Source organism: Martes martes (genome assembly GCF_963455335.1).
Source record: "Martes martes genome assembly, chromosome: 7".
Lineage (NCBI taxonomy): Eukaryota > Metazoa > Chordata > Mammalia > Carnivora > Mustelidae > Martes > Martes martes.
In genome coordinates, this window is record NC_137894.1 from 124,253,548 (window position 1) to 124,280,222 (window position 26,675).

A 26,675-nucleotide genomic window follows, 5' to 3' on the forward strand; every position below is an offset into this window, starting at 1 on the left:
TTTTGCCTGCTGGCTATCTCATTACCTTGAAGAAACATCCTACAACATTAATCCAGAGCCTTGTTCACAACAAGGTATTTGAAATGCACCCCTCGATTTTCTCACAGGAAACTATTAAATGGAAGACCAGTACTCCCATTCTGGCCTGGAATCTATGAGAGTCTTTCCGCCCCCCTCCCTTTTTACAAGCTGTACGACCTCTACTATCAGAGGAAGGTAGATTCTGGAGAATTGAAAATGGTCCATCTAGTTCCAGTTTACATAATAATTCTCTAAGACAGGGTTTGTAGATAAACTACAGATTTACCTATGTTGTGTTTTATTAGAAAATTATCTATGTAGAATTAAGTGTCATATCAGAGGCCTCTATCAAGTTGAAGATGTATGAATAAGAAGATAAAGTTGGCATGTAAATCAAAGATAATTTGGGGGCACCTGGGTGACTAAATTGGTTAAGTATCGGCCTGAGGCTCCGGTCACGGTCACGATCTCAGGGTTTTAGGATTGAGGGAGGTGAGTTTCCTGCTCTGCAGCGAGTCTGCTTCTCCCTCTCCATGTGCCCCTCCTCCGTTCATGCACTCCCTCTCTCTCAAATAAATAAAGCCTCTAAAAAAAAGATTTTGCCTGCTAGAAGAATGCTTTTATAAATATATCAGTGAGCACCTTAATTTTCACCATTTTTAACTGTCCCAAATCACAGCTGTTCAACTTGTGAATCAAGATAAGGTATATATGGCCGAGGTCCAAGAATCAGAGAAAGAGATAATCCATGTAATTAAACAGTGTTCAACATTAATTACTTTTATAACACAATACCAGGCCTTCTTGGGGATATGAACTGTTTTTCGACTGGAAGTCAAGCCATCTGGAGAAAGAACCATCACTGACTGTAAAATAAAGCTTTACAGGACTTATTTTTGACATTTTACATGAGTGATTTCATTTAATTCAGTAACTCTTTAATTTCATCAAATATCCAGTAAATTGCAAATTTCCAATTGTGTCATAACTGTCATTTCTTTTATGGTTTACTTGAATTAGGATTCCAGTAAGTTCCACACATTGTGATAGATTGATATGTCTCTTAAGTTTCTTTTAATCTACAGGTTCCTCTCTCTCTCCTTGAATTTATTTGTTGAGAAATTGGACCATTTGTCCTATAGCTTCCCAGCATCTGGGTTTTGCTGATTGCATTCTGGATATGTAGTTTGTGATGTCCTTGCCTCCTCTGTATTTTTTGAAAATTGTTAGTTGGATCTATAAGCCTAATCAGATCCAGGGTTTCTATTTTTGGGTGGTGGCCACGAAGGTAAGACTACCTTATTGGTGGTAGCATGTTCTTCATCAGGAACCATATACATCTGGTTGTTTCTCTTTTTGTGATGTTAGCAGATGCCAGTGTTTAATGTCTCCATGTCAATTCTGTGAATTGATGTGGCTGTGAAATGGTGATATTTTATCATTCTTTATTCACTTACTAGTCGGAATACTTCTTTACTGAGAAGCTTCCTCTCATCTACTGTATTAGTTTCCTGAGGCCATTGTAATAAATAACCATGAACTTGGTGGCTTAAACACAACAGAAATTTATTCTCTTGCAGTTCCGGAAGCCAGAAGTCTAAAATAAAGGTATTGGCAGGGCCACATTCCTCCCGGAGGCACTAAGGGAGAATCTGTTCCTTGCCTCTTCCAACTTCTGTTGCTTCTTCCAACTTCTGATGCTGTTGGCATCACTTGTGGCTGCACCACTCCAATTTCTACCACCGTGGTTACATTCCCTTTCCTCCTCTTTTTGCTCACCTCTCTGTATTTCTTATGAGGACACCTGTCATCAGATTTAGGACCTACCAGGGTAATCCAGGATGATCTCATCACAAACTCCTTAACATAATTATATCTGTAAAGACCCTTTCTCTGGGGCGGCTGGGTGGCTCAGTTGGTTAAGCATCTGCCTTCAGCTAGGACATGATCTCCAGGTCCTGAAATTGAGACCCGTGTTGGGTTCCCCTGCTTAGCTGGGAAGTCTGCTTCTCTCTCTCCTGCTGCCCCAACTTGTTCTCTCTCTCTCTCAAAAAAATAAATAAAACCTTAAGAAAAAAAAGAACTTTTTTCCAAGTAAGGTAACATTCACAGGTTCTGAGGATTAGGACATGGACGTTTTCTTTTGGGGGTCACATTCAATCCAAGACATCCACAATTTGGTACTCAGTGGTACAGTCCATTAGGAAAGGCTAGATAAGTGCTCAATTAGTTTTCTTCATTTATCACTCTTCAAAATAAAGAGTTAATTCCCCAGCATCCTCCAATAGTGACCAATTAGAAGTTTCATTTTTTAATAGTATTATAAATTAATGGATTTAAATATTTGATGTACTTCAACTTGCTATTAAGTTCTATCCTATTGGAACTCAAAGTGTCTCACCTTTGGCCAATAGGGGCCTCTTCATGTTTGCTCCTAAATTCTCCTGACAGGACATGAGCAGTCTTTGGTATCTTCTGTTACAGGTTGAATTGTGTCCTCCAAAAAAGAGATGTTGGAATCTGAACCCCAGTACCTCAGAAAGTGACCTTATTTGGAAATAGGGTCTTTCAAAGACAGTTAAGTTAGAATGTGGTCACAAGCCCTAATCCAACAGGATTGTCATCCTTACAAAAAGGGGAATTGGGGACACAGAGACAGACATGCCTAGAGGGAAAACAATGTAAAGACAGGGAGAATGCCATGTACAGATGGAGGCAGAGATTGGAGTGATGCAACCATAAGCCAAAGAACACCCAGGATTGCAGGCCACCACGAGAAGCTGCGAAGATTCTTCTCAGGGTCAGATAAAGCATGGTCTTGCTGACACCTTGATTTCAGATTTCCAGCTTCCAGGACTGTGGGAAAATAAATTTCTATTATTTAAGTCACCCAGTTTGTGGGACTTCATTACAATAGCCCAGGGAAACTAATACATCTTCCTTGTGATCTGTATGAAAGGATATTCTAGACTCATTTTGTATTAGGTTGGGCAATCATTGGCAATTTCATCTGGTTCAAGCTGATATTTTTCTTGCTCAAATCTTAGAGTCAGCAATATCTGCAAGGAGCCTTGATTCCTTTTAGTGGAAAATATTTCAAGATTATTATCTGGGAGCTAGAGATGCTCACAGTTGCTAGATTGGTCACTGTCTTTAGGCTCTTTCAGAGCTATGTATATTTTACATGCTAAAACATTGGGTTCGGGTTTTGTTGTTTTTTAGAAAAAAGACATTTCTTGGTCTTGACCTGGAATCAGAATGAGACATTTCTCCAAGGAGTACTGGTCTTGAAATGCCTTAATTTAGGCATTAGGTGTACACATTGCTACTGGGTTGGTTAGTTCTAGGCCTTTTCAGAGGCAGGGTGAAAAATAAAACAAAATGGATCACGATGCTTCTAATTCAAATTCAGGACTATGGAATTTTTACTTACCCATTTGTATCTTACATCTGCATTTCCTTTCTCCAATGTTGGGAATCCTGGTTTTCAAGAATGATTAAGATGATATAATTAGAACATTACTCATTTTATTTATCTCACATTTCACATTTAAAAAGCCGGAATACATATACAAACATTATCACATCAATACAGAGAAGAGTGAAAAAAACTTTTATATTTCTTCTTGTTTTTAGAAAATACATTCCTACAGATGTATAGTCAAATTACTGTTTTTTAAAAATATTTTATTTATTTGAGACAGCATGAGAGAGAGAGAGAGAGAGTGAGAGTGCGAGCACACAAGTGGTGGGGAGAGGGAGAGGGAAAGGAAAAAGCAGGCTGGCAGGAGCCTGACGTGGGACTGGTGGGACTCATGGCACCTGTGGGACCCAATCCCAGGACCCTGGGATCATGACCTGAGCTGAAGGTGGAATGCTTAATGGGCTGAGCCATCCAGGTGCCCCAAATTACTGTGTTTTAAGGTCACTTGGAAAGGTTCCTCTCTGTGTGTTATGAAATATACTATTAGGTTTATTTCCTTCATCTTATTTTAGTTTCAAAACCAATTATAATTAATTTTATCTTATAAATAAGTTATTTTCATTTTGTAATTAAGTGAATAGGTTTCCAGAGTAAAATATAAAGGATATATTTAAATAAGCCTAGTTTCTATACCTGTTCTCATCATATTTTCTCCTTGTCCTTATAGGTAACCTTCCTTTAAAAAATTATGGTTTATCTTTCCTTTTTTTTTTTTAAATTTAAGCAAGTGTATGTACACACATTTTTATAGTCTTTCTTTTCTTAAATGGTAGCATACAAAGAACACTTATCTCTATTTGCTTTTCTCACTTAACACTATATCCTGTTCATAGTGGTATATAGAGATATTCCTCATTCCTTCTTACAGCTGTATAGTATTTCACTGTGTGCAAGTACCATAGTTTATTCAACCAATCTCCTTATATGGACATATCAGGGTGTTTCCTTTCTTTTGGTGTTACAAGCAGTCCTATATTGAATAGGTCTGGGCATATACCTTTTCATATTTTTGCTACTATGTCTGTGGGATAGAGTCCAGAATTGGCATTGCTGGGTCAATAAACAAATCCAAAAGTAATTTTGCTAGGTATAATTGTACACGTGTAACCAAGCAACCTGATGAATTCCTTATATCCAACGGGATATATCCTTACATCCAAATTATATCCAATGATCATGAATTCCTTAAGCCTTTAGCTTAAGGAATCTTTTTTTTTTTTCCAGATTTATTTGAGAGTGAGAGAGAGCACGCATGGGTGGGGGTTGGGGGAGGGGGTAGAGAGAATAGGAGACACAGACTCCCCACTGAACGTGGAGCTCAGCACGGGGCTTGATCTCACTACCCTGAGATCATGACCAGAGTCAGGGATCAAGAGTCAGAGGCTTAATTGACTGAGACACCCAGGTGCCCCTTGGCTTATGGAATCTTATCTTACAACAGCATATATTATATTTACATGCAAAAATTATTCTGTATACTCACCACTTAAGTTATCAAAATTTAGACAAACTTCTCTGGATAAATTAATCATCAACCATAGGAGTGTTCTATAAAGTGTGTTAAAAAGAACTTCCCCTTGGGACTCCTGGGTGGCTCAGTTGGTTAAGCTGCTGCCTTCGGCTCAGGTCATGATCCCAGGGTCCTAGGATTGAGTCCCGCATCGGGTTCCTTGCTCCGCAGGGAGCCTGCTTCTCTCGCTGCCTCTGCCTGCCTCTCTGCCTGCTTGTGTGTACTCTCTCTCTCACTCTCTGTGGCAAATAAATAAAATCTTAAAAAAAAAAAAAAAAAGAACTTCCCCTTGCTTTGATGTTGTTGACGTAACTTACCGTTAATAAGAAAAATATCCACCCAATACTTACCGAAGCACTTTCTAGTACCTTTGATCTTCCCAACAATCCATACGTGGTGGTTACTATTTCATCTTATCAAGCACAGAGAAGTTTAGTTACTGCAGAACGTCTCACAGTAAGGTAATGGCATTGTCAAACATGATTGCACAGACTCTGCACTAAGTTATTTTTGCTAAGCCACCACTAACTGCCTTATATTTCAATATACAAAAAATAATTGCAAGTAAGTTGCTGTTTTAAGACATGAAACAGCAATTTTAAACTGTAAGCGAAAAGGAAGAGAACCGTGAAAAAAAAAGAACTAAAAAATCTCCTCCTCGTATGTATAAAGTCATTGGTGTGGACAGTAATTTCTTCTTATACACTGCATCAAACATCAGTGCATATGGAAATCAACAGGTGTTTTTTGTTTGGCTTTTGTAAAGGCCTAAAAAATATATGAATTCTGAATATATTTCTTTTTGGTCGTACTGAAATACATCAGTGCTTTTAATAAATTGAATGAATGCTGTAACTATGCACTATACAATAGGGACTTTCACTAGGATTGGTAAACTTGAGTTACAAGATCTTCCCTCTTCACTTCAGTGTTCTCCCAAAGTGCCCAATACTACTGAGCATATAAGGGCTGCATGCTTCCTAAATACACCAGAAAATTACCTTTATTGATCTATCTATTATTTAAGAACATGGAAACTGAAGGTAAGTTACATAATGAGATTTTAGTTCAAACTAATTTCCAGGAGCAGTCTTTTTAGATTTTTTTTTTCTCTCTTGGCATTGTTGCTAAAATAGTCATTTGGAGAGTAGAACATTTTAATGTTTGGGCATATAAGGTTTGGTGTCATTTTGTTTACGGTATATTAAAATTTAAGCACTAAATTTTTCCATTGCTTCTTTTGTTTAGCAATTATTCAGTGTTTAGGCAGAATATTAACATTAAAAGGAAGAAGTAACTTGCTATTGTCCAGTACAAATCACTTTGAAGTAAAAAAATAAATAAATAAAAGATGCATTACAGAGAAAAGAGAGCACTATAAGTATCTACCTGTTTAAGTATATAGCTGTTACAAAGTATGAGTTTGTAAACTGAATATGCAGTATAAATGATTCATGATTCATACATGGTACAAGGAACAGCTAAAATTAGAAAAGTTATTCAAGCTCCCCTTCCCCAAGAAGTTCAGATAAAAAAAATTTACATATAATGCTAAATCTAGTCTTACATGGGAGGAACTTTCTATTCACAGATTTCCAGTTTTGTGAATTAAACAGCTGTAGTCTCCAAATTATTCAGACCCACTATTTTGGTGCAAGATCAGGTAATGTCTCTTTCTGTAACTAAAGTGGCTGGCCCACATATGTAGTGATTGAAGGCACATTACAACATATTACAACTAAATGAGGAATGGAAAACTGTAAATTGGAATGGAATCCAGGCACAATGAAAAGAGAACGCAAGAGATCCGGGTTAATATTAGTTAAGTGCTTCAGCACTGTTGCAATTTAAAGTGTGTAAAAACAGAGGCCATCTCAGAGCCTCCAAGAAGTAGGAAGGTCTTAAGGAGTCCAGGACGGGGTTTTCTGTCTTTTTAATCCCATAACTGTATTTTGTTACTTCATAGGTCAGGTTCAATCAGAGCAAAATGGTGACTAATCCCATTGGAATAAGTCTGTGGAGAATAAATCTCATAGATTCAAACCCATGTTTTGTATGCAGTGCTCTTTATCTTAACCGATGGCAAAACATTTTATCATTTAGTTAAGACTATCAAGTGGTGAGAGAAGAAAATGACATGGAAGGTGAGGGATTCCAAGTGCAAATAGTAGTATGCATACATAAAGAGGTAAAAAGAAGTCCTAATAAGTGATGAAATTTACCAGTATTGGTACTGTTTAGTACAACTTTTCCGGCTAATGGTCACCTGAATATTAAAAGAATTACAAAAGGTGATAGAATCCAATTTTTATGTATCAAGAACACGAAGATTTTCTAGGACGTTTTTTTAAGTGCCTTCACTCAGGAAGCTGTGCAGGGAACTGAAATGCAACTCGTTTAAGGCAGGTGGTGTTAAAAGAAATCTCAAAATTAATTGATATTCTCTATGCCCATCACAAACATACCGACAACTTCCCATTTTCTGAGTCTTAATGGCCTCTGCTTTCTCTAATTTCTTCCTTCAGGTCTTGGTAGATTGCATCTTTTTCTCTCTCTGGTACGTTGTCTTTGCTATTTTCCAAATATGCTCTCAGCTGCATACAACTTTGACATTTCGTTTTGCTTTATGAGGATAAACTCCCTCACTTGTCCAGACTACATTCCATGTTTCTCAAAATTCCTAGGGACAAGAGAATTAGGTACTCTGAGTTCTGCCTTCTAAACAGAGCATTCTCTGTTCTGCGTAAAATGTTGCCATAAAGGCGGGATTTGCCCGAGCAGAGCAGGTCAAACGCCTTTTGATTTATACTTCAAGACATGGACTTTTTTTGCCCGCTCTCTCGCAGCGAGAGGCCACGAGAGTTGGTGGGTCAAGGGGAAGTATTTCAGATGTTAGTTATTACAGGCAGGACATATGGTTACAGAATTTGGGCAGTATTTTAAAAAAGGTGGTGGTGGGGGGGAACATTACCGTGCTGTCATAATCCGGTGGCTCGTATTTTGTTTCGTTTTGTTTTGTTTGGCATTCCCACCACCGTTGTAAGTCACTTAAAGTACTAGTAGGCTAGTAGATGGCCGAAACTTGGGAAACAAGCTCAGAGACTTTTAGCTGTACTGGGGAGACAACTCAGCCAGTTCAGGGGGTTACTAATCCTGAAATGTGTTAACGGTGGGCCCAAATCAGATTTCTTCCCCTTCAGGAAGACGTACACAATTTTGCAGGGGAAGGGCCCACCCTTCAGGAGAGGAACGGAAGCCTCAGAGCTTGGAATCACTAACTCAAGCCCTGAGATGACTCCGCATTTAAAACTCTGCCCGGAGTCCGAGCACTCCCGGGGCCGGAAGCGGGAACACGTGACCGGGGCTCTGCAGCCATTGCTAGCGAGGCAGCTGCCACCACCCCTTCCATATTTTCTAGCTTCTCCAGCTCAGGGAGATGCAGAAACACCTGACAAGAGTCGGTCCCAGGTAACGCTGGCCTCCAGTGTCACCAGAACTCACGTCTTTTCCAGCAGTGCTTTGCAAGTCCCTCACCCTAAAAGAGCTGTGGGACACTTCCGCCTGGGTGGCAACCACGTGATCACGCGAGACTTGGGGAGTCGGCAAGCTCACAGAACTACTCCAGTTCCCTGGCTCCGCCCGCCCAGCGCCCTCCACGGCGCGTGACGACGCGGCCCACGGCGGCCTCCGCCCCGGCGCGCCTGCGCAGGCGGCTCTCGCGGTGTCTCGCGCTCAACCCCGCCCACCTCTGCCCCCGCCCTTTCCGCCCCTCCCTCCCCCTCCGCCCTGTCTCTCGGCGGCAGCGGCGGCGGCGGCGGCTCGCGCAGCTCGTTGGCTCACTATATAAAGGGGAGAAGCGGGCGGACCGGACGGCTGGAGCTGCAGCCGGTGGCGGCAGCGGCGGCGCGGGGAGCGGCGACCGGTGGTGGTTTCCCTCCTTGGCGCGGGGTGGGGAGCGGGCAACGCCCCCTGGACCCCAAAAGGGTCGTGGCTTTTTTTTTTAAGGGCGATTCTCGAGGTTTTTAGCTCTGGGAGGACTGCCCCCCTCCTCCTCCTCCTCCTCTCACCGCTCCCCTCTACTCTTTCAGGATTCGATTTTGTTTGAAATTTTTACCCCCAATCTTGCGGTGGCTTGGGCCACCCTCCGGGTGTTTTGGTTTTCTTTTTTCTTTTTTGGTTTTGTTTTTATCTTGTTTTCTCGGGCTTGCCCCCCTCTTGTTTGTGTTGTGTGTGGAAATGGCGAACTCGGCAAATACAAACACCGTGGTAAGGACGTGGTTTGGTGGCCGGCGGGGGCTTCGTCCAGGCGGCAGCAACGGCCGGACCGGGCGGGGGCGGGGACGGCGGCGACTCCCGGCCTCTACTCTCCTCAGCCGCCCGCGCGGCCGCCGCCGCCGCCGCTTCCCGCCTCGGGCGGAGCGGGCCGGGGCGGCGGGCGCGGGGGGGCGCCTCGGGCTCGCGGCGGCGGCGGCGGCGGCGGGAGGGCGGGGGCGCCGGCGGGGCCTGGGGCCGCCGCGGGGCGGTCCGGGCCGCGGAGGCCGTTGGGCCGGGGCGAGCGCGCGGCCCGGGTCCCAGACCCCGGTCGCCGGGAGGGAGGGTGGGCGGGAAGCCGCCGTTTCCCCCACCCTGAAGCGGGCCCGGCCGCGCCGGCTCGAGAAGGGCACCCCGAGCAGCCTCAAAACAAAAACCGCGTCTGGGGAATTAGGCGAGTCCCCAAGACCCGCCGTGGTCCACTTCAATGCAGTGGAAGGTGAACGGCTACTTTGGGGGTCACTTGGGGTGTTTCTGGCGGTTGTGCTTAGGGAGCCTTCACTGGGGCCATTTTATATTTCTTAAAAAAAAAAAAAAAAAGGACGAAGGTTGAAAAGCACTTATCTCGGTTCCTTCCGAATCGGTAAAATGGCGAAGGGGAAGCAAAACCCCCATCGTATCTTCCACTAGCAAAAGCACCAAAGCAACAAAAAAAGCTTACAGTGGTCAAAGTGCCCCTGCTTTCGCCTTGAAATTTGTCTACTTCTCCCCATTAGTCCCTTTTTGGTTACTTGCGATCACGTAGGTTTGCAAAAAGCAGTCACATAAATAACCTTGTCAGTCACCAACGCAATGTGATCACTAGTCCACCCCACTCTTATTTTTATTCTGACAATAAAACACGTTTTTGCCCGGTCCCGAACGCCGCGGATAAGCCCGCGGCCGCCCGACTCCGTACCGTTGGCGACTCGGGTCGATCCATCATGGCTGCGGCTGCTTACCCTGCTTTTCAGTCCCTGAGCCTTGTGGTCCTCCTCCCTTTGGCTGCCCTGTTTATATAGAGCCATTGCCGCTCTCTAATATAGACTCTGCCAGGATGGGAAGGTGCTTTTCAGGCCTACGTCACCGCCTCTCCATTTAAACACTAGATCCGGCTTTAAATAGTGAGAGCTGCTGAGAGCGGGGCTGGGAGGTGCGTGCTCCCGAGGCGAGAGGCAGGAGTGTGCAGAGCTCAGTTTATTTCTAGGTCCTTTGCTTGCACTGTAATTTCGCACCCAACAAGGCCGCTTTCAGCGTCCCAAGTTTTTTGTTGTTGTTTTGAAGGAGCAGTTAGGGTTTCCTGTCTTTGTTAGGGGAAAATAAAATTGCTGGCCCTTCTTTTTATTTTTGCTTTTAAACAGAACTGTAGCTCAGATGTCTAATCGTTTTTGTATTGGAAAATGCGTTATTGTCGGGAATTTAAAAAAAAATGCTTCCTACATTAACTGTTAGCTGCAGGGTACTTGACTTTGGTAGTGTTGTGTTCTTCAAGTATTCAGAAAATATGTTAGAAGTAAAGCTCCGAATACGTCTTTTTTCTGTAATAAATGTTGGAGACATACAGCTTTTTGAAGAAATATTCAAGTGCTTAAAGCCTCAACATAGGACCTTATGTCCATAGTACACTTATGTATAGACGAATTGTGAGTAATGAGAGTGAGGAGGCTTAGTGCAAACTGGATCTTAAAAAAATTAAAATTGTAAGTTGGCAGTGTTTTTATTTCATTGGATATTAATATTCTAGATGGATATTAATCTGATTTATTTTCCAGTGTTCCCTCAGGGAACTAACACTTTTGAAAGGAACCTTCTAAATAGTCATTAGGTGGTGACAGTCATGGTTCTTTAATTTACCAGTTTGGAATGTCTGTTTTGAAAACCAGGACAAACCTAACTTACTTTGTATTTTGTAAAAGGCAAAAACTTTGGCTCAAGTAAGGTTTAGTGTATTAAATAATAACTTGGAAATTGCTTATTTCAGATAGTCCCTGCATACCCCCATTCATCAGTATTATGGGGGCTTATCAACTTAGGAAGAATTCTGCTAAATTGTTCTCTGTGTATGTCATGAAGAATACACATTTCCCTTTATAGTGCTTTTATGAATCCACTAAGTGGGCAAGTTGTAGCTTAACTAAGGTGCGTAAGCAAAATCCTAAGACAAGATAAATTGATTAAATAGGGAGTGCCAGAAGAAAGCAAGTTTTGTACCTATAGATTTCTGGATCTCCAAGCCGAAGATTTTTAGGAGTGATTGACTTCAGAAAACACCAAATGTCCAGGTTGCTGAAAAAAATAATTTATATCATCAACTTAAGATTCATAGTAACAATTTAAAATTATACCGTCACCTTATAGTGCTTTAAGGATCATTATTGGTTTAAAAAAGCCACGTTTTAAATGTTATTTTTGTAATTCAGTGGTTAAATCTGCATAGATAAAGTGATACCCTATAGTCAGTAACAATTTCCTTATATATAGAATCAGAATGTTAAAATGAGATCCTATAGAGTTCCACATTTGCACATGAATAACTTAATAGTTTAGAGAGGTAAATTTGGTAAAATAAAGCAGGTTAGTGTGTGGAATAGCAAAGGTCAGAACCCAGGTATATGAATTGTTTTTCTGGTTGTGATGAAAAGGAACAAATTTTAATGGTTGAGGTAAGTTATACAGAGGAACTCTTATTTGTAGTTTTGGCAGTGCAAGAATGCATTTTCTTAGATGGCTCTCCTGTGATAACAATATTTCTGAAAGAGATGCTAGTGAAGCATTTCTGTTTGAGGTTTGGTTATGAGAGCAAACCCTTGGTTTTATTGGGGAACCAGTAATTCTTACTTTAAGCAGGTTATAAAACACAAATAATGACAAACATTAAAAGAAAAAGGATGATAACCTTAATTGTGTGTGATAATGGATAGGATTTATAACAAGATAGCTCTAGTTCTATCATACTGACATGCAAACTTCTTGCCTAACATGTTAAAAATAGGATGTGGGTTGGGCAAACTATTGTCCATCACCTTTTGGTTTTTAAAAAATACTTTATACTTTTGAAAGTGCTTTCACATTTTTTCTCCTTTTATTCTTCTGGCAAACTTTAGAAACAGTCTTCCCCTCCAACCCTTCCTAAGTAATACCAACAATAGTAGTAATAATAATAATTAGAAAAATAAATGTTGAGGCTGTCCATGATTCTGTTTCATAGCATCGTCTGGGCAGTTGTTAAAGGAAAGAAATCCTGGGAAAGAGATGAGTGTGCCTTGTTCATTTGAGGCTTTGAGACCTGTTATTGTGGGTATATGAACAATTTAATGGTATAGCTTAAAGGCACAGACTGGTTAACAGAAAATAGAAATTATGTGATTTTTATATTAGGTTGCAGATATTATCAGGCAAATGACTGCAGGACGTAAGGTTCTCTAGTTTAAGTCTTAGTGAGGAGGTTGTGAGATCTAACAGGAGTCAAACAAAGGGAAGAATAATAGGAACCAGACATAAGCAACCCATAAGGCTATTTATTGGGCCATATTAGGTGTTTCGATTATAACAACATAGGAAATTATAACTGGAAATTGTGTGGACCTTGTATGCGTAAGGACTTCTGTATTTGAATTGTATTACTCTTTGAGACTTCTTTTAAAATATGCAGTTGTAAGATAATCCATTTTAATTGAAGCAAATGATGTTTGTTAGGATGCCTATATCTTAAGTTATAGCTTCTAAAATAAATTTTGTTTAGTTGGAAAAATGACTTTGTTTGGAATATGTGAAAAATGATCTTTTTCAAGTTTTTTATTTTTCCTTTGAAGCCTAAATTGTACAGATCTGTGATTGAAGATGTTATTAATGATGTAAGAGACATCTTTTTGGATGATGGAGTTGATGAACAAGTTCTGATGGAACTAAAGACCGTGAGTTTGCCTCTTTTTGTTATTTTTAATAGTCATGCCTTTTTTTTTCTCCCTTAAAATCCTCTCTTCAGCCAGAGACTGATCCATAATTTTTCCATGGGGTGAACATTCAACTTTGCTGCAGGAGACAGTATGTGGATGGATGAAGGATGCTAGTTTTAGATCACTCTACCATCCATCCTTCCTCTGCTCCTAGGCACACTGTTTGTATTTCAGTTTCATTATGTGTGATACAGGAATTGGTCGGACTTGCCTTATAGGTTTGTTTTGAGGATTAAATACAGTAACCATATTAAGTGCTTATTAAGCACAGTGCCTAGCAATAGCATTCACTATTGAAAGGACCATTAACATTGTGTATTCGTGGTCTAATTTATTTATTTATTTATATTCACTTTATTTATTTATTTATGGTATTTATGGTCTAATTATTTAACATATGTATAGTTTTTTTTTGTTTTCTTTTTTTACTTTTTTAATGGTCTTAATGTACCTATATTTTAAAAAATATTTATGGGGGTGCCTGGGTGGCTCACCGTTAAGCCTCTGCCTTCAGCTCAGGTCGTGATCTCAGGGTCCTGGGATCGAGCCCTGCATCAGGCTCTCTGCTCGGTAGGGAGCCTGCTTCCCCCTCTTTCTCTGCTTGTCTCTGCCTACTCGTGATCTCTCTGTCAAGTAAATAAATAAAATCTTAAAAAGTATTTATGTTGTGGAGATTAAATAAGTGCTTTGATAAAATAGTTTTGCGTTCTTAAGTTTTTTTTTTTTAATGTAGGCCAAATATTAGGTTTATGATGTATTTTACACTGGGAGTTGGTTTTCTGTCTCTTGGATTTCTTTGGACTTACGCGATGATAATTAGATATTTTTATTTAACATTTGTGTTTCCTTGGTGTTTTAATAACTCATGAAATCATTGAATATTTTGCTTTATTGCTCAGAACAGTAGTTTTCAAAATAAGGTCTGTGAAGTCCTAAGGTTTCCCCACAGATTCTTTCAGGAGGTCAGTGAGGTTGGCCAAATGCCCATCTGAATAATCAGAGTTTGTCATGTTTTCAGTAAAAGTTGTGTTCTATGAAAAGTGGCCAATTAAACTTGCTACTCAAATGCACAAGTACTTTTCTTTGAGGTAACTCTTCGTATGCACAGTGCTTTATGTATGCTTCCCATTTTGATGCAGTGAATATTAAAAAAAGATGTGTACTGGGGTGCCCGAGTGGCTCAGTGGGTTAAGCCTCTGCCTTTGGCTCAGGTCATCGTCTCAGGGTCCTGGGATCAAGCCTTGCATCGGGCTCTTTGCTCAGCGGGAAGCCTGCTTCTCCCTCTCTCTCTGCCTGCTTCTCTGCCTACTTGTGATCTCTCTCTGTCAAATAAATAAAATCTCAAAAAAAAGGATGTGTACTGAAGAATCAAGATGAGATCAGTGTTAATGTTAAGAAATCAGAATATTTCATACTTTTAATGAAATGTGTTAATATTTGAAATATTGCATAATTCACTGAACTTATATTTTACAAATGACCAATGCATGATGTTGCAAAATCCCTTGTTCAAAGTGAAAGATAAATTAATGGATTTTAACCTAAGAGTACGAAAAGTTCATTGGTGTGTGGTTTCAGATTTTACATTGTAGCTAACTTTTAAGAAACCATCACTTTGAATACTTTTTCTTTTCCCAACTGTGTGGGAAAGACAGATTTTCTTCATATATTCAACCAAAACAATAAGATGGTTGTAGAAGCAGATAGGAGAACCCAGCTATTTTTCCTTTAAACTATTTGTCAGTGAATTTGATTTGGTTATTTTTGTTAAAAATGTGTTATTTATGTTAACATGTGATGGATACATTGCTGTTTTTAAATGAATTTGTAAACAAAATACCCAACATAGTTAAAATTTCATAAAAGCTCTTTGAGGTCTTTAGTAATTTTTGATAGCAGTGAAGGATCCTGAGACTAAAAAGTTTTAGAACTGCTGGCTTAAAAATTGGGTATTGAAATCCTTGAGGACTATGTACAAAGTCAGTAATCACAGTCAATGTTAAGAACTTTATTATTTATCTATTCAGTGGCAGTGTGGAGGCTGCAGCTTAGGAACTTACCTTAAATAAAGTAAACCTCAGCTTTATTATGGTCATGAAATCTTAGAGTGTTTAGGCATCTGGGGGTAGCTTCTGTGGAGTTTTTAACAAGAATCTGCCTGTGCAAGGAAGGAAACATACATAGATTTAAGTGAGATGAGGAAATTTTTATTTACCTTGAGACAAATGTGATGGTTCATCAAATATGATGGTGTGATTAAAAGTGAAGAGTAGGCATCCTAAAATACAAGCGAAAGAATGCCAACTCTTGAGGCATAAGATGGAAGAATCGTAACATAAACTGCTTACGTAGCATAAAGTGTCTCAGGATATGAATAAGAGAGTAAGATTTCTTTGTGTTATGTGGAGCTACTTTGCAGTTTATCTTACGCTCATATAATGGTTTTCCTTGAGGTACTTTGACCTTATGTAGAAGATACGACTTTTTTTTTTTTAAGATTTTTTTAAATTTATTTGACAGAGATCAGAAGTAGGCAGAGAGGCAGGCAGAGAGAGAGGAGGAAACAGGCTCCCTGCTGAGCAGAGAGCCTGATGTGGGGCTCGATCCCAGGATCCTGAGATCATGACCTGAGCTGAAGGCAGAGGCTTAACCCACTGAGCCACCCAGGTGCCCCAAGATACAACATTTTTAAAGATTTTTATTTATTTATTTGACAGAGATCACAAGTAGGCAGAGAGGCAGTCGGAGAAAGAGGGGGAAGCAGGTTCCCTGCTGAGCAGAGAGCCTGATGTGGGGCTTGATCCCAGGACCCTGAGACCATGACCTGAGCTGAAGGCAGAGGCTTTAACTCACTGATCCACCAAGGTGCCCCGATATAACATTTTTAAATGTAGAAAATCAGCCCCAAAGTCATTAATCCACTCTAAATCAAACTGGTAGTCAATCCAGGTTGTTGGTTATCTACTCTTGCTTTTCACAAAGTGTGGGGAATTGATTTTTCCTACTGGTCCCACTAGCATCAAAGCATTCTCCAAAGAGAATGAGCGGTCATTGAGGTTAAATAGATCTCACTCTATTTTTATCACACTTGATTTTTCAAATATATTAGTGTAATAGATTAATTAATAATATATATAATGCAGGGACGCCTGGGTGGCTCAGTTGGTTAAGCGGCTGCCTTCGGCTCAGGTCATGATCCCAGCGTCCTGGGATCGAGTCCCACATCGGGCTCCTTGCTTGGCGGGGAGCCTGCTTCTCCCTCTGCCTCTGCCTGCCACTCTGTCTGCCTGTGCTCGCTCGCTCTATCTCTCTAACAAATAAATAAATTAAAAAAAAAAAATAAGTTACTTATAAAAAAAAATAATATATATAATGCATATAATATATGAATATTATGTATGTTTTATACATTGTTTGATGGCTAGTTTTTAATGACAAAAATTGTGAATTACTTGACTTTGAATCCCTAGCCTCTAGCACAGTGCCTTGCATATGTGGTTGGTATTCAGTAAATATTTAATTAAGTTAGTTAATAACAAACATGGTTCCAGAGCCTAACAGAGCAAGGTATTTTAATATTTTTGCTGTTTTTCAGATGGGGCATACTCTTCTATTGTGGGTTGTAACTGTGTTTGAAAATACACTGTTACACTAAATGGAATTCATGTTATTTTAATTCTCTTTACTAAATTTCTTCAAGATCTCAGAATTTCCAGAATATGCCCTATCTGTGGTGATAAATGGTCTGTAACTGTACTCTCCAGTATGATAGCCACTAGCGACATGTGGCTATTAAGCACTTGAAATGTAGTTAATGGAACTGAAGAACTAAATTTTTAATTATAATTAATTGCAATTTAAATCACCATGTATTAAAAAGTAAAAATAAATCACCATGTGTGGCTGCTAGATACTGTTTTATATTCTACAGGTTTAGACATCTTGCTAACAAAAACTAACATTGCTTTTGTGTTTTATGATTTACAAAGGACTTTGTCATTAGTTCTAACCTCTTCCGCCCCACTTTTTGGCTGTTTCACAGACTCTTATCAAAAACTTCACCACTGCTGGAGGATACAGTGGTGAATTAGATGACGAATTAAGATGAGTAAGGGCTGTGCATGTAATTTGAAGCCTAACTAGATAATGCTGGAAGAGAGACGATTAAAAAAAGTCAATCCAGTTCTCAGAAGTTATCTCTTGAAACACTTTGGACCTACTTTAATGTATAAACTATGGGAGATAGAAAAAAAAAACCACCTAAAACATAGTCTTGATGGTCTTTAATTTGTATTTGAATGTAAATTGTGTTTTGGATTAGTGAGTGATTATGGGTGGGAATGACAGTCTACAAATCCTGTTTAAAGTGAATGATAAAATCATCCTCATTTCTACACTGTCAGACCTACCCATATCTAAATAGCAAGTACATATAAAACTTTGGCCTCTCTTCTCAATGAAATAAAGTGAGAAAAATTTCCTCAGTTGGAGACAAATCTGAAACTCAGTTTATTGGTCTCTAGATCAGGTTTCTCAACCTTGGCATTACTGTTATTTGTTAATTCTTTGTTGCAGAGAGCTGTTCTGTTCATTGTAGAATGTTAACAGCATACCTGGCCTCTGCCCACTAAATGCCAGTAGTACTGCTCATTTCTGACAACTAAAAATGTCTCTCTGCATTGCCAAATGTCCCTGGGGGGCAAAACCACCTCTGATTGAGAACCACTCTTCTAAATATACTCTAGTTATATATAAATACTTGGGCCATAACTTGAACAATAATTTATTATTCTCTACTTCATTTATCCTTGGGGGAACTCTGTACCCTAACCCCATTTCAAGGAAGCCCAGAAATTCAGTTTTCTTGTATTTATTCAGGAGCTAGATGTTTTGTGAAAGTAGAATCCTTCAAATTTCTAGCCTGGCAAACTGCCAGGAAACTGTAGATTTAATAATCACCAATTTATAGGTCAAAAAATAGATTCAGAAGGAATATGCTTTGATAAGATTATTTAGCAAATAGTACAGACTTTAACGAAGGCCTTCAGATGACATATATAATACTTACCAGGAAAAAGGAAGGTACCAGAGTTGTGACTGGGCCTGCTGTGATAGCAGCAATATAGTGTAGAGATTAAAACTTGGACCAGAGCTAGGATTAGGATGTGGCAAGCAAGGGGTCTAGGGTGTAGAATTTAAAGGACACTTAGTCTTCACTCTCAGGGTCCAGGTTCTGTGACTGGGAACACTGGAGTCAGACTGCCTGGATTATATACCACTTTGCCTGCTGTTAGTTGGTGGTCTTGGATAAATTATCTAACTTATTGTTCTTCTGGGTTTTTCTTTTTTTTCTTTTTTTTTTCCTGTAAAAAGGAGATAGTAACAATGTCTGTGTTACAGGATTTTGTAAAAATGAGTCTCTGTGTAAAGTTACTTGCAAAGTGCAGAGTAAGAATACAGATTAATACTAATACTATATTAATCTAGTTAATATGCTCTGTAGATATGTACATTACAGCCTTTTGGGGAATAGAAAATGAATTTTCTCCATGTCTAATTTCGGAGACCTGGCAGAAGATTGATGAAATAAGATTGTCAGAAATTATAGCTACTGTGTTGGAGAGAAAATAATGTTATAAAAATAAAGAAAAAGAGTTCTTCTGTTTCCTAAGCAAAATAAATAAATATGTAACAACTTAGTATTCCTGATTGTTGTCAGTAGTATTAATATGATTACTGTTGCTGAAAACAGTATTGCATTATTTATTTTAAATAGGTGATATTTGAAAAGTAGAGTATTTTGATCAATACAATTAAAATCATAAAAAATGGGATAAAAACAAAACATTTAGTCAGTTTGAACTTTATATTATTTGATATTAAAGTTTAATGCTAAATATTTGTACAGTATTGTATTTGTATTTTTCATGTTACCTGGGACAGTATTTGGTACTTGGTAAATGTGAATTCTCGGGGGCCTACTCCAACATCCCTTTTTCCTCTGCTCCCTACCCACCTGCAGCAGTTGGAAATGTGTGAGGCCGTGTTTGCTTGTCTTAATGACTAGTGGGCACCTTTGGCATTTAGTGGGCTACAGCCCGGAATGGGTTTTTGTTTTTTTTTTGGGGGGGGGTGGTATACTTCCTGTGGCACTACCTGTACAATAAAAATTGTCTTGGCCAAGATGTCCGTAGCATCCTTACAGAGAAACATTAGCTAGAAACAGCAGTTTGTTTGCCCTTCTCTTCTTTGAAATTAATACTAAATGTCTGATAAGCTCTTAGTCATTCTGTTGCCTGATGAATAAGACAGTCTCTGCCTTGAAGGAATTCATACTTCAGTAGAGAAGGTAGACTTGGTGTGAAAACTATGATAGAAATATTTTTAGAGGGGCGCCTGGGTGGCTCAGTGGGTTAAGCCTCTGCCTTCGGCTCCGGTCGTGATCCCAGAGTCCTGGGATCGAGCCCTGCATCGGGCTCTTTGCTCAGTGGGAAGCCTACTTCCTCCTCTCTCTCTGCCTGCCTCTCTGCCTACTTGTGATGTCTCTCTGTCAAATAAATAAATAAAATCTTAAAAAAATATTTGTAGGATTTGGAGGCAGTGAGTGATTTCTTTTGAGGCTGTGTGACTTTGACGTACCCATTGTTTAGGGAATCATGAGGGAAGACTGCTAGTCAGAGGGAATAGTTTACTAAGATTTAGACATGAGATAGGTATGCTATATTCAGGGAACTTCAAGTACGTTGTACTGAAGTTAGGAAAGTACGTTGTACACTGTTAGGAAAGTAGAATGCAAGTCTCATAGTAGCAGAGAGTTAACGTAATTCTGTATTAAGGAGCTTAATCTTTAAAGTGAGAAAGATTCTCTGGGGTGCTAGTTAAAATGCAGATTTTTGGACTGCTGTTCCAGAGAGTCTGACCTGATAGAGGCACAGTTTGACATTTTCTTTTTAATTCAATTACATATACCAAAAAAGAAAAAAAATTAAATTGACTTTTAACAACCCACTAATGGGTTGCAATATGCACTTTGAAAAGCATTGGTTTAGACTTTAATAGCATGCATTAAAGTGACCTGGACAGGTTATTAAAACAGATTTTTGGCTCCATCCCCAGAGTTGCTGAGTCAGTAGGTCTGGTGTGGGGCCTGAGAATTAGTATGCCTAACAAGTTCACAGGTGATGCTGATGACTGTATTTTGAGGACCACTGATTTATAGAGGATAGATTGGAAGAGTAAGTTTTCACTAGATTGTGGGCTCTGTGAGGAGAAGGATTTTTGTCGGGTTTGTTCACTGTTTCAGTGCCTCTAATAGTGCCTAGTATATAGGAGATCTCATTATTTGTAGAATTTTATGACTTGATATGGGGAGCTCAGTGGGCTACGTCATTACACTTTATGGTAGTACTGGTGGGAGGAAAGGACTTGAACCAGGGCCATACCAGTAAGGACAGATTGGAACAACGCTTTGGAAGGGATAGTGACAGTAATGAGGGGTGTTGAGGTGGATTCTGACTCAGGTCGTTGGCTTGGGAGGCTAGGTGAGTAGTGGTACTTAGTATTTAGCTCATAATATATAATCATTAATATATTTTTTTAAAGATTGTATTTATTTATTTGGCAGACAGAGATCTCAAGTTCAAGTTGGGGGGGAGGCAGGCAGAGAGAGAGAAGGAAGCAGGCTCCCCGCTGAGCAGAGACCCCCCCCCCCATGGGGCCTAATCCCAGGACCCTGGGATCATGATCTGAGCCGAAGGCAGAGGCTTTAACCCACTGAGCCACCCAGGCGCCCCTAATCGTTAATATTTGCCATTACTGTGGAAGATTCCTTGAAGTGATGTGAATGGATCACATCGTAGTGGATAGACCAATTAGAGGTGATTGAACTGAAGTTTTAAATTTAAAAAATCATGGTTTAAACAACAGTTTCTTAAGGCATATTAATCAATGGTACCTTGATTTTTGGCTTACCAGAGTCTAGGTTTTTGTTTTGTTTTAGAACAGACAAAAGAAATACAGAAGTTTTGGGTGAGTGCAAACTGTTTGAGAGCCTTTTTATATAATATATTAGTTGAAATGTATTTTATTCAGTGTGTAAGTGTCCATTTTGTCTTGTGTGTTGTGCTAAGTGCCTACTCTACAGAGATGAACCAGATACAACTTGAGCTCTCCGAAAGTAATTCTTTGTTACCCTAGGTAGAATTCTAGCTGTTTTTAATTTGAGATTTTTCAGAGACTTAGATTTCCTAGCTGGAAATGATTTTAGAAGGAAATCAACTTGTCCTCTTTTTAGATGAGGAAAATGCCCAAGAAAGATAGGTAATTTGTCCACAAAACTGAATAGTGGCCAAACCAGGACCATGTTTCTGATTTCTAGTGTAGTGCCCTATTACACAATTAATAGCACCACCACTGTAATAATGAAAACTAACATTTATTGGTCACTGAGTTTATGCTAGATTCTGATAAACGTTTTACATAAATATGTTACTGAGTCCTCACAACAACCAGTGAGGGAGATACTGTTAGTATCTCTAGTCTTCAGGCAGGTCTAAACAGTGAGCTTGCTAAGGGGAATTGTTGCTTTGGGAGATTGACCTTTAGTTTACTTTTTTAGCAAGCCATTAGAGATATGCTGGAATTGTTATTAGCTACAAATGCAGAATTTCTAGAACAGTTCGAAGTGTTGGAAGATGATAAAAATCATTGTGAGTATGGTAAAAAGACCTTTTTGAAAGATCTCCTAGAAGTCTCAGGTGTGTTAGGCAGTATTCCAAGAGCTTATCCTAGGGGAGAAAACGAAGTGTGTGTATGGGCTAGGTGCATGTGTACAAAATGACTGAATTATTTTTTAAAATATTATATTTATTTATTTATTTGAGAATATGTGTGTTCTCAAGAGTGGGGGCTGGGAGGAGGGACAAACAGACTCTGTGCAGAGCTTAATGCCTAAATCAAGAGTCAAATGCTTAACTGAGCCACCCAGGTGCGCCCCAGAATAACTAAATTAATTTCATTTTGTATATTTAAAAAATGGTTTTTTTCTTTCTTGGGCAGTTTCTTTTTTTTTTTTTTTTTAAGATTCTATTTATGTATTTGACAGACAGAGATCACAAGTAGGCAGAGAGGCAGAGAGAGAGAGAGGAGAGGAGGAAGCAGGCTCCCCGCAGAGCAGAGAGCCGGATGTGGGGCTCCATCCCAGGATCCTGGGACCATGACCCTAGCCGAAGGCAGAGGCCTTAACCTACTGAGCCACCCAGGCGCCCCTCTTGGGCAGTTTCTTATAAGGGTTGAGGTTCTCCACATTGAACACTAAGTCTGTTAGAGAGGATCTGTGTTAGGGAAAAGTATGAAATAGTCATAAATATTTTATTTTCTTTCTTATTTTTGCCCGTAACTGATTTTTTCCCCCACTATAATAGCTGTCCTAGGGTGAGAGGAGAAAATAAAGATTGAAAATGGAAGAATTTTATAAACAGACTAGTAAAATATATTTTGTCCATGTGGCTGGAGTTACCTTTACTAGCATTCACTTAGAATGTTCTTTACTTTTCTTTGCCTTAGTTGTGGGAGAATAAACTAATGCAGTCTAGGGCAGTAGATGGATTTCATTCAGAAGAGCAGCAGCTTTTATTGCAAGTTCAGCAGCAACATCAACCCCAGCAGCAGCAACATCACCACCACCACCACCATCAGCAAACTCAGCCACAGCAGACAGTACCTCAGCAAGCGCAGACCCAGCAGGTCCTTATTCCTGCATCACAACAAGGTGAGACCGGATGTATTTTTCTGCTTACAACTTGGAAATGAAATTTGTCATTTTCAAAGAAGAGAAATGTGGATTTTTTCTTTCTGTTGACTGAGGGGTTGTCTGTGTATGTGTATTTACATACAAATTTTTTTTATAAAACATGGATTCTGTATTGTAGTAATAATAAACAAGTAATTAATTGAGAGCCTAAGATGAGGTAAGTGTATTAATATTTTCTTTTGAGAAGGCTGCATAATGGTGGATTTCCTAAAATACATCAGACCTACAAAGATTTATTTACTGAGGATTTCATTATTTTCTATGGTAAAATTGTTATTTACTTTCTTTATGAAATTGATTTATTACTTCAGAGACATTTGAATTGGTTTTTATAAATATATCTTAAACACTGGGGGAGTTTGTAAGTGTGACAGTCTGAAATTTCAGTTCCCTAGTACTTTAAATGTAAAATGACGGAATTAGATTTCTTTTAAGTGAAGAGTGTATATACATATCTTAATTTATATTACTTGGTTTGAAGGTAAGAAAAACCAGGTATTTATAGAGTGTGTCCATAGTGCTTTGTAATGTGCAAGTGAATTTATAGATTTGTTTCATTGAAGCCTTATAAAAGGCTTTGTGAAGTAGCTCTTCCAACATTTCAGTGCTAAGGAAAATTTGGGCCCTGAGAAGGCTAGGAAGCTTGGCCTATTACATATAGTAAGTATTTTCCGTCATGACACGTAATGTATTCAGTTACAAAACTTAACCATGAGATCATGACCTGAGCTGAAACTCAAACGTATTTCAGTTTTGTAAATCTTGTTACTGGAGAGGAGAATGAAGGTAAGTGAAAAGTTTTAATTTAAGGTAATGGTTTAGTTACCCATTTGCCTCATTTGAGAGTATCTGAGAATATATAAGACTTAAAATGGTTAGTGATATATATTAAGTAATGTATAGTAGAAATGTCTGTTTGGATTGTTTTACTGTTTATATCAAATAAGACTTTTAATATTTGGTTTTATTCTATTCCTGGATCAAATAATCTTATCCTTTTGATCTGTTTTGATGACTGTTCCTCCTATTGCCTTTAGGGCTGGCACTAGGATTTTAGGTCATCATAAATTAAAATTTGATTTTCTTCACTCAGAGAATATTAGGATAATGGGATTATCTGTTTATTCTCTGAAATTTGCGGAATCAAACACTTAGTTCCTTTTGTTCTTATGTAACATTGCCATTCTTTCTTTCTTTCTTTTTTTTTTTTAAACATTGCCATTATTTCTGATTTATATTTTTAAAAAAGTTGGTGGACGTAACTTAAAATTCTGGCAACTACCAGATGGGAGAAGAGGGCTATATAGATTAAAAACAACTAGTTAATAGTTTTTTTTAGTTCATTCTTAATGGACTACTAACTCATTCTAACAGTAGTATCCTTATATCAATAAAACAGTATTGAGTTAGTAAGACAATTAAGTTGTGTTTGAAAATTTCCAGTTTAAGAATGCACAGAGCTGGATACGTATAGGTATTAGGTATCTCACTACTTCATGTTCCCCAATTCCCTTGTATTCTTAGGTGTTGTTACTCAAATCTTTTTAATTAATGTTTTCAGTATAAGATGGGTATATCACAACTGTTATTTGCTGTAGAAATTTATAACATTCTGAGGTATCAAATGGGTGAACGCATTTGAATGCAGGAAACAGGAAATAAGTTTTCAGCATTGTATAGTATTCTTTGGATTATGAAACAGCCTCATGTCATGGTTCCTTGTTTGTACTTGTACTTTTTTTTTTAATAGCTGCTGCACCACAAGTTATAGTTCCTGATTCTAAGCTGATACAACATATGAATGCATCAAACATGGTAAGACTCAGAACATAAGACTTTGATTGGCTGTACTTATTCTAACTCAAAATTGTGATTATGCCCAGGTATGTTGTGTATTAACAACTTGAAGTTTATTCAAGACTTGAACAAAATAGCTGTTTTATTTGGTTTCCTAATTACTGGATTTAGCAGCAGATCTCAAGGGTAGCTTTGTATTTAGACATAGAGGTTCATAAAATTATGCAGTTTTCTGTTGAAAATACCAAAAGAATGATGCTTTGTGAGAGCTATTTCATTCCAAGCTATTTTTGGAAAATGGGTTTAGGGGACCTACGAAACATAATGTGCCAATTATAGTTCTGTTTCAGAAGACCCATTAATTAACTAGAATTAAAACTTTAAAAATGAAAATGAACTGTTTGGATAGTTCAGGATAACTGTTTTTAAGACGAAACCTTTGAAAATTTTTGCTCTGATTTAACCATAGTATAGCATAATAAGATTTATTACAATGTGTATATTACTACTTTGAAGTACATTTTAACCAGTTGAGTTTATTACGCATTAGTCTTTTGGTATTTCTAAGGGATATTCACTGAACATAACTAAATTTTCAAATTTCATTTAGGGCATGTGATATTTCCCAATGAATATAGTACCATATAACTAAAATGAGAAAAACTACTTCAGATTCTTAGAGAGTCTTTACCTATATGCTTAAAGTTTTTTTTAAAATAAGACATTAAATGAAGTCTTATTAGAATAGTTATTCCAGCGCATTCTCATAAATGGCTTTTCTTTGTTCTTTTTACAATAAGTAGAATGTTAGTGGAATCTCACCTCCGACATTTCATTCTCAAATTCAGCCATATTTTTTACTTAAAGGCAAGAATCACTTTTTAAAAAAAATCTTAGTCTAATGCTAGCAATGAGGTTTTTTTTTTTCCCAGATAGTTCTTTTTTTTAAATGAAAAAAAGCAAAAATATGTATTTTTCAAAAATTTAATTTATTTGATAGTGAGCACGCCTGGGTGTACGTATGTGTGGAGGGGTGGTGGGTTGGGAGGAGGTGAGAGGGAAAGAATGCAGAGAATGCAGAGCCTGATGCAGGGCTCGATTGATCTCACAACCCTGAGATCATGATGTGAGCCAAAACCAAGAGTTGGATGCTTAACCGAATGCCCCACCCAGGTGCCCTGAGAAAGCAGTATTTTAAAAAATCACTTCTGTTTGGTGAGTAATGAGTAGTTAACCTCAGAGCTCATCTGTGATTGATAAGCAGATAGGAAACAGGGCAGATAGGAAACAGGGCTCACCTACCAGACAGATGACTCCTTTTTAAATATACCAGCCTCACAAATTTGTAGCTTGACAGAATTACAAATTTCTGCATGATAGTAGAAGTTGCAGTTTTTAAATTCACAAAAGAATCAAGGTTATCTATTTGTCCTTCTAGTTCAAATTGCTGGAATCAGTTCTTCATAAAAATCACAAAATTCCAGCCTATCATGGCATCGCAAGAATTCTTATCATTCAGAAAATTCTATTTCAAGTCTCAGGCCCCAAATTTCTTTTTAACCTCCGTCTTTAAAATGAAAGTCTCACTGTAGGATCTGTATTGCAGTTGGTACTATTGAGATTGTTTCCTAAGGAATAACTTGTGTCCTTTTATTTTATTTTTTAAGATTTATTTATTCATCTAAGAGAGAAGGGAAGAGAGAGCGTGCGCACATGCAAAGCAGGTGGCAGGGCAGAGGGAGAGGGAGCAGGCTTCCTGCTGAGTGCAGAGGCAGACACGGGATTTGATCCCAGAACCCTGAGATC

General features: G+C 38.7%; 1 protein-coding gene and 1 long non-coding RNA gene across 2 annotated transcripts in view; one reads left to right on the forward strand and one right to left on the reverse strand.

Annotated features, from left to right (window-relative positions):
* Positions 1-1,564: 1,564 nt before the first annotated feature.
* On the reverse strand, positions 1,565-7,688 carry LOC308345403. The gene is made up of 3 exons (XR_013967066.1): positions 7,481-7,688; positions 3,455-3,501; positions 1,565-2,877 (listed from the first exon to the last, which is right to left on the reverse strand). It is a non-coding gene; the product is annotated as an uncharacterized lncRNA (long non-coding RNA).
* A 1,115-nt stretch (positions 7,689-8,803) lies between these two features.
* GTF2A1 (general transcription factor IIA subunit 1) overlaps positions 8,804-26,675 on the forward strand; it is a 43,136-nt gene continuing 25,264 nt past the window's right edge. The window contains exons 1-4 of the mRNA XM_080808264.1: positions 8,804-9,281; positions 13,118-13,219; positions 22,826-23,030; positions 24,823-24,887. Of these exons, the coding sequence (XP_080664390.1) occupies positions 9,252-9,281; positions 13,118-13,219; positions 22,826-23,030; positions 24,823-24,887 (402 nt within the window). The 5' untranslated portion in view covers positions 8,804-9,251. The remainder of the gene's footprint in view (positions 9,282-13,117; positions 13,220-22,825; positions 23,031-24,822; positions 24,888-26,675) is intronic.